Source organism: Gavia stellata, chromosome 8, assembly GCF_030936135.1.
Source record: "Gavia stellata isolate bGavSte3 chromosome 8, bGavSte3.hap2, whole genome shotgun sequence".
In the NCBI taxonomy this organism is placed as follows: domain Eukaryota; kingdom Metazoa; phylum Chordata; class Aves; order Gaviiformes; family Gaviidae; genus Gavia; species Gavia stellata.
Window position 1 is genome coordinate 11,322,658 of NC_082601.1, and position 8,112 is coordinate 11,330,769.

General features: G+C 40.9%; 1 protein-coding gene across 1 annotated transcript; it reads left to right on the plus strand.

Annotated features, from left to right (window-relative positions):
• Positions 1–165: 165 nt before the first annotated feature.
• On the plus strand, positions 166–7,020 carry FAIM (Fas apoptotic inhibitory molecule). The gene is made up of 5 exons (XM_059820575.1): positions 166–185; positions 3,170–3,305; positions 3,674–3,902; positions 5,344–5,393; positions 6,862–7,020. The coding sequence occupies exons 2-5, from the start codon at positions 3,195–3,197 to the stop codon at positions 7,009–7,011; spliced, it is 540 nt and encodes a 179-aa protein (XP_059676558.1). The 5' UTR covers positions 166–185; positions 3,170–3,194; the 3' UTR covers positions 7,012–7,020.
• Positions 7,021–8,112: the final 1,092 nt, after the last annotated feature.

Consider the following 8,112-nt stretch of genomic DNA (forward strand, 5'->3'; position numbering starts at 1 on the left):
AGCCGGCCGGGAGGGCGGTGGGCCGGGACGGGGAGTAACGGCCCGCCCGCCGCCGGCGGGGCGGGGAAGAGAAGAGGAGAGGAGAGGAGAGGAAGGCGGGTCGGGCGGGCGGCCGCGGGGCGGTGCCGGCCGCACGCCGCCATTTTGAGGCGCGGGGAGGCGAGGGGGAGGCGAGCCCCGCGGAGGTAGGAGCGGGGCAGAGATCGGCGGGGCGTGGGGTTGGGCTCGCCTGATCGCCCGCCCGCGGAGGCCTGATCTCTTCTCGGGCTCTTGGGAGCTGCCTTCCCTTCTCGCCCCGGGGAGACGACGACATCGCCCGGCGGGATGGCCGGGCCCGCCTGGGCTGAGGGAGCGTCTCCTCGGGCTCCTTGGAGACCGCTGGAGGAGGAGGAAGCAGCCCGCGTCTCCGGTGGCGTGTGCTTCCGCCTGTCGCCGTGGGCCCGGCCCGGAGGAGGGGTGGGAGGTGCCGGGAAACCTCCCGGGGCGCCGCCGGGCCAGCCGGCCGGGGCACGGCGGGGCTCTGGTGCTTGAGGCTCGGGCAGCCGCGGCTCGGAGAGGAGTCGCGTGTTCTCGCTGGGTGTGGAGGATCGCGGCGATCAGCAGTCAGCTGCTTGAGGAGGGATTTAGAAAGGTGGCCGTCAGGACTTAATTTAAAAAAAACCCTCTTTGCTGGCAGTAAGCGTGGGGAGGGGAGAAAGTTGCCGTCTCTGGAGTTAATACGCTCCTAGTGCAGCATCCCCCGTTGTCTGCTACCAGGCATGGATTGAGTGGATGCAGAGCGGTAATCCTATCCTAGTTTTCAAAACAAGCCTTTATGTATAAAGAAGTAAATCTCATTGCGGGCAGCTGACTTGATTAACAGAAAGTGCAGTGAAACGAGACGGTCGGTGGTTAGTACCGATGCGGTTCCGTGGAGGTGAGCCAGCGGTGGATGTCCCAGGGCTGGCTGCGGCAGGCGGCTGTCCCCGCGGACTCTGACGGTACTGACTGTCCTTCAGGAGACAAAGCTGGCCTACAGTTTGGTTTTTGTGCTCAGGTTTGATTTAAAAAGTGTATTATCGGATTATTTGTTTTAAAAAAAAATAAACTGGAAATTGTCTGTGCTGGGGTGTTTCCTAACCTTTTCAGCGTTGATCCTAAATTATCCGCCAGAATTCATGCGGCAGGGTTGCCCACTGCCCGGGTGATGCGGCCTCTGGGTAGGCTACAGCCGTGCTCCAGGTGCCACCTCTGCTGGCGTTTCTTTTTGTGCCCGAGGCCACTTCTTGCGTCTGTGAGCTGGCAGGGACAAGCGTGGGTCTGTCCTGAGCTCCTGGCGCCCGCTCCCGTGGCGAGGAGGGAAGAAATACACAGAAATACATAGAAATACACCCCGCCCGGCTTCCACCGTGTGCCTGGGGATGCGAGCCTTCACAGAAGTCAACCTGTAGCTTTAGGAACAACCAAAACAACCTCCTCGGCATTTATTAGGTGGTGTAGGCTGCTCACTGCTGTGAGAATTAAATCCTTACATCTTAAAAAGGTTTCACTGCTTTTAAAACTTATTTTTCTGTTTATTAACAGAAATGTGTGTAATTACTGACAAAACCACGGACAGTAATACAGCAGTGTACTTGAGCAGCTTTTAAAATAGAAGCTGAAGTCAGAGTGAAGGAGGCTTAATTTTTAAATGCACACTCCTCTGTTATGCTGGAGAGATACCCTAGAGCTTACAACTTTACTTTTAATTCATTTTTCACTGAAAAGTACAATTTATCAAAAATTCACTTATTTGCACTTACTTAAATTATACTTATTGATATGCAGAGACAATGCAGATAGCTCTTCACAAATTAATTTGTTTAGTGAAAATAATAAATTAAAAGTAAGTCAGCAGTGTTGTAAAACACAGTCATGGTCTAAAAACGTTAAGTAAGAAACAAGTGATTTATTTGTGGTTCACATAGACTGTATGACTGAATTGCCAGGTCAGATTGCTAATGCGATTGTTGAAAACTACTACAGTGGTTTAGAAAAACTAGTAGGTTTAAATTGTTCTTGCCTGTGCTAGTTCACTTTCCCTGAGGTGGCAATAGTCCCTAGTTTGTGACTGAGATGGGCAGCTCTGGATTTGGTTCCTGCTTTGGTCTAGTTGTTCATTTCTAAGCTTTTGCTCACAAGTTAGGCAAACCATTTTTCCATCAAATAACTGACAAAGTTATGATGTGCTAATAAAGTTAAAATAAATTGCACTTACTAATTTTGTAAAAGAATACTTACATTTGCCTTTTTGTCTAAGAAGAAAAATTATGTTTGTATTTCATCATATATACAGTAGTGCATGATAATGCATGACACTTTTAAAAAGGACCTTTATCTTAAATGGAGAAAACGAGGAAAATTTAGGCCTCAACACTTCGCTGCTGCTATTCTGATTTTCTTTTTTTCTTGCTGCTAATTGGATTAAAAGCTGTTTTGGTTACTATGGCATCCGGTGAGGAGATTACGGTCTGTGAAGATGAAGTAAGGTAAAAAAATCAGAACTGTGGTATGAGCAGATTTGGAAAGATATCCATCCACAGTTCCAGTGGTCACTTATGACTGTATCTAAACTTTAAAAATTACTTAAATGAAAGGATATCTTGCCAGATCTCCTCCCCTGTGGGTGTCTGTGTGTGCAGAGTTGCATTTCTGAATGATGTAGGTAAAGTTTATGAGAGAGATTACAGAAAAACCTGTTAAAAAAGATAATAGCTAAAATGGTTATCCTGACTATTTTTCAAGTTTAAAAGGCTAAAACACTTTCTCAGAGACCAATCAAAATACTGTATTTTAACACCTGCCAAGAAATTGCAAACCTTTCCAGGAGCATCTGAATTCTAAGTATAATTTTGTAACCATACTGTCACCTGAAATTGAAGTTTTAGAGGTTAGATGGATATCTATGTCTTTGTGTGGTGTTAGTCAAAGTGAGCCTGTTTAACTGTCTGTTTCTATTTTGTGTTATTTTGTCATATTTGAATGTTTGAAAAACATGAAAATATAAGCAGTTCTGTAAGCTTGTTCTTTCAAGTCTCATTTTTCATTTGTAAAAAGCGACTTGCCCTGAAGCGGTAAAGCTTTGAAATATAGACATCAGTAACTGAACTCTTTCAACGACAATTAATTTACTTTGTTGGTGTTTCCATAGGTCTCGGTACAGCCACTTAGAGAAGATGACAGATTTGGTGGCTGTTTGGGAAGTAGCTTTAAGTGATGGTGTTCATAAGATTGAATTTGAACATGGGACCACTTCAGGAAAACGTGTTGTCTATGTTGATGGAAAGGTGAAATTGCTATGTGCTCAAAATTCAGTGTGATACAGATTATGTAAGTGCACTTCCATGCAACAGGCATCAGAACAAACAAAAGACTAATAAATGCAAGTGAGGTATATTCACTTGATTAACTTTACCTCATTTAATGAACTGCATCATTCTTTATTTCAGTTACAGTTAAGGTGTGAGTATTCATGAAGTGCTTTGCTGTCATTGGGCAGAGGCACTCTAGACATACAGAATATTGTGTATTTGTTCATTCGGAAATAATAGTGAAGTATTGAGCTGTTTCCCGAGTTCTAGTTCAATTTTTCTTGCACTAAAACATGCATTCAGGTTTATCAATTAATACCCATTGTCTTTGTTTTATTCTACAGGAAGAAATAAGAAAAGAATGGATGTTTAAATTAGTGGGTAAAGAAACATTCACTGTTGGAGCAGCCAAAACAAAAGCCACTATTAACATTGATGCAGTCAGTGGCTTTGCATATGAATATACTTTGGAGATCAATGGAAAGAGCCTCAAGAAGTATATGGAGAACAGGTCAAAAACAACAAATACTTGGATACTGAGCTTGGGTGGTACGGACTATAGAGTTGTTCTAGGTAAGTAAACATTACATGACTTCATCTTGTTGCGTTTGAATAAAATTGGATGCATTTAATAACTGGTAATTAAGAGACAGCACAGTTCAGTGGCTAGTACTGTTACAGTGTAAAATCCTGGGTGGTCTGAAAGTTTGGAATTAGATGCCAAAGACAGTCTGAAAAATAATGGTCTTGTTACACCTGTGTGAGCCTACTGTCAGTGTTCTGTTCTACAGCAGCATGGTCTAGATTTAAAAAAAGAAAAAAAAAAAGGTTGGAAGGAGTTATGGCTTCTGTATCCACAGAGCTGCCATAGCAAGGCAATTCTCTAGGTGAAGCATGTTATAGAAGTGTTATCTGTAATGTGATGAAACCTGCTGTGTGTGTCTGTTTGTTAACCAGGTAACCAGGCTTTCCTTCCAAAAATCATAAGCCAAAGTTAATGAGTCTTTAACTGAAGAAGTGCAACAATATTATTCTACATTTTTGATAGATTAATTAGCATCCTTTTCTCTGCATCACTTCTTCTTAACTAAAAATTTAATCTAAAATCTTCAGATGACTTTTTTCACTTTCTTAATAGCAAGGCAATACATTTCTTCTCTTCTGCCCCCCTTTCCCAAGTATATTACAAGCAGATGGGAAGAAGGGATCCCCTGAGTAATTTGTCCGTGGCATCTTGTGGGAAAACTTTCACTTGGGTATTGCTGTATGGTTGAACCTGGAGGCAAGAGATCTTGGGCTATGATTTCTTCTTAAGCCTCAGGACAGAATGAACTGCCCTAAGACGAAGAGGGGGTGGGGAAGAAAGACAATTTTAATGCCAGAAACAGATTAGTCTCCTCACAGACTTTTAATCTCCCTATGCTTACTTAAAAGGCAAGCAGTGTTCAGGTCTCTACTGATGTCCTGTGGATGACAGTGTCAGTAATGTGAATTCTAGAGTAAAGTAATTTAAAGAGGATGTGCTGGGATTCGTATTCAAAGTGGTGCTTGGGTTTTCAGGAGATTTTAAGAATACAGACAGTTTGATGGATGTTAAATAATGGTGCTTTTGAATTAAACCGACCTGGAAAAAAATGTTAGAGCTTGACTGAATAAACAGCACTCAAATAATTAGCAGAAATTACTTCATTTTTCTGTCTTCAAGTTTTTCAGTTTAAGAATATTGGAATATCTCTGACAATATTCAGAACAACACAGTGTTAATAGCCAGGGCTAGGGAGAGAGAAAAATGTACGTTCATAGCAAAAGTTGTTTGCCCATTGATGACAAGAGCCTCCCATATCTCCAATATAAGAACAAACCCAGTAGCCCAGGTACCATAGCTAATTAGGAACTTCTTTTGGGAACTCAAAGTAAAATTCAACAGTAAATTTTTAAAATTCCTAGATCTTCTTGTCTGTAGGAGGAAAAATACCTTGTTCTTTCTACTTTTTGTTTTCTTTTTCCTTCACAGAAAAGGACACTATGGATGTGTGGTGCAACGGTGAAAAAATGGAAACAGCGGTACGTGATCATTTCCAAAGGCTTTTCACAAGCTATGGCTAGACAACCAAAGCTTAGCAAAATAAGCCACAGAGGGGCATGTTACCTCACTTTACCACAGTGTATGAGCATACGCCTAGACAGCCAGTACGCTATTAGTCTGTTCCGAATATCCTTCGCTGTATTTTGTAACTGACAGTATTTCAGTTAGGGTGCCAAACATCTATCTATTTAAGGATAAACAATGCTTTTGTTTACACTTTTTAGACAAGCAAAATAAATCTTCTGGGTCAGTTGTCCAGGGTTTTTAGGGAGAAAACTTCCAGGGGAGTGGGAAGGACTTGAGTTTGATGCAGAGCGTAAAGCCACCTCATCCAAACCTGCTCGTGTTACTGATGACTGAAAATTGAACACATGTAGTCTATTATGACTCATGATTTTTTTCCATCTAGAGATGGTCCCTAACACTTAGGGCTTATGAGTCTCATTGGAACGAATCAAATGCTATTTGTCTTTCTGCCACATCTGTGTTAATTTTTAGGCAGGTTGACGGGTAGAAGGCTTAATCTGTTTGATGTCTTTTTATATTATGATGGCTTTCAAGATGCGTACTATGTAGGCTTCTCCATCCTTGGAGGATGTGCTTTCTCACTAGAGGCCTATCACTGTGATTACTACTGCCATAAGTAATCCCCTGGATGAGTACAAATTGTAAAATCAACAGTTTTGCTAAATTTGAGAATAGGATGAAAAGATTCACCAGATGTTTCTTCGGTAATCAGTTGAAGAAACATCCTTTCAGTGAATCAGAACTTCTGCTCTCGATGGTTCTCAACCTTTTCTATAATGTAATAAATGCACTAGGAGATATTCTTGCAAGCCACGAGTACAGGTATAGTTGTCAAACTGTGCTTGCATTAAAGCGGCACACAGATTGTTCTCCTCTCCTAAAAATGATGACAAAACCACAGCCATGCATGGCAAAATCCCTAACAGGAAATTACGTAACTGCAGCAGGAGCTGTGTATCCAAAATACACGACTGTTATACTCAATTCAGGGATCTCTTTGTCCTGCTGTAGAAGGCATCACCAAGTCCTTCACGTTTTGCTGCCACTTCAGCATAGGTCTGCGTGGTACTTACTGGCTGTACTACACAACTCAGAAGAAAACTGTCTTTTTCTGTTACTGTTTTACTGACGTGGATCAATGATACTAATTCACAAACTCCAACTTTACCATTTCTGATTATGTAAATTTTGATTGTCACCTCATACCCACAAATCTTTAACTGGATACCTTGACAAAGCCCTGTCTGAGATTCTGCAGCTTTGTTCAGCATTTGTGCTGTATTTGCCACAGGTACCTACGGCTGCTCTAATTGTGGGAACTACAAGTGATCTTGACCTTGGTAACAGTCTGACACACTCAAGTCTTTATTTTACTAAAATAGCACATGTCTGGTTTTATTCTTGTCTCCTTTCTCCCAGGGTGAATTTGTAGAAGATGGGACTGAAACTCACTTCAGTGTTGGTGATCACAGCTGTTGCATTAAGGCGGTCAGTAGTGGAAAACGGAAGGAAGGAATTATTCATACCCTTATTGTGGGTGACAAAGAAATCCCAGAGGCTGTGGAGTAGCCTCTAGTTAACTGATTATTGTAGGACTAAGACCAGGGATTTTCAATTACTGTGGTAATTATTTTAATATGTACTACTTGGTACATCTAGTTTGTGCTTGATTTATTTTCTAGTTTCTGTATATGAAATCATTCTTTCTGAGGACCAGATGAAAAAAAATTATATACAACCTCTTACATTACCAGTTTTTAAAAAACTATGTATATATAGAATATATATTCTATCACTAAGTGCTGAGAGCACAGGTGAACTTCAGTAGAAATATATACTAGAAGAAAAATCTCGCTATAATAAAATGCAAGATAAATATTCAGTAAGACTGAATCCTTATAAACTGCAGGTGTATGTGGAGGGAGGAGGAAGCATGTGCTGGGCATTCAAGTAAGCTGTTAAAATTTTCTCAGTAAATATTTTTTCTATTAAACTGACTACCAAGTTTTTCAGATGCAGTTAAGAAGAGTTACAAAGGTAATAAAAGGGTTATTAATGAAATACATTGTTACCAGTATTTGTGTAACAGTATTAAAATAATACTGCTATGAAACTGTTCTTTATTTTGAATAGGAGAAAAGATGTTACATTGTGCCAGAAAAATAGTTCCTTAAGTTTTTCTGAAAACTGATGCTTGTTATAGAAGTTGTTGCAGTAATTCAGAAACTCAGTACTGAGTTGTTTCAAAAAAGAAAACAGAAAAAAAAAATTCCTGCCATGAAACTCCTTTAAAAAATGAAACCTCTTGAAGCAAGCTGAAATAAGAACTTACTCTTGTTCAGTGCTGTCTGACAAACCTTAAATCTACAACTGTGGGTTTTCCTGGCAGTAATGTGCGAATCAAGAAAAATGAGGAAAAACAGGTCAGAAATAGAGAAGAATTGGTTGCTTAAATGGAAAAGTTGAAGTAGGAATAGACTAATTCTGTTTTCAAACTTCCAGCACGCTATCTAAAAGCAACCTTGAGATTTCTGCAAGAACAAGACTCATAAGTGTGAGATGGTTCTTACAAGTTCACAGGGGGTTTTGCCCATTTAACGTTACCCTAGAGCATACTAGGCACTCACACTACAAAAGCTACCCTTTTGCAACAATGCAAAATATTAATGT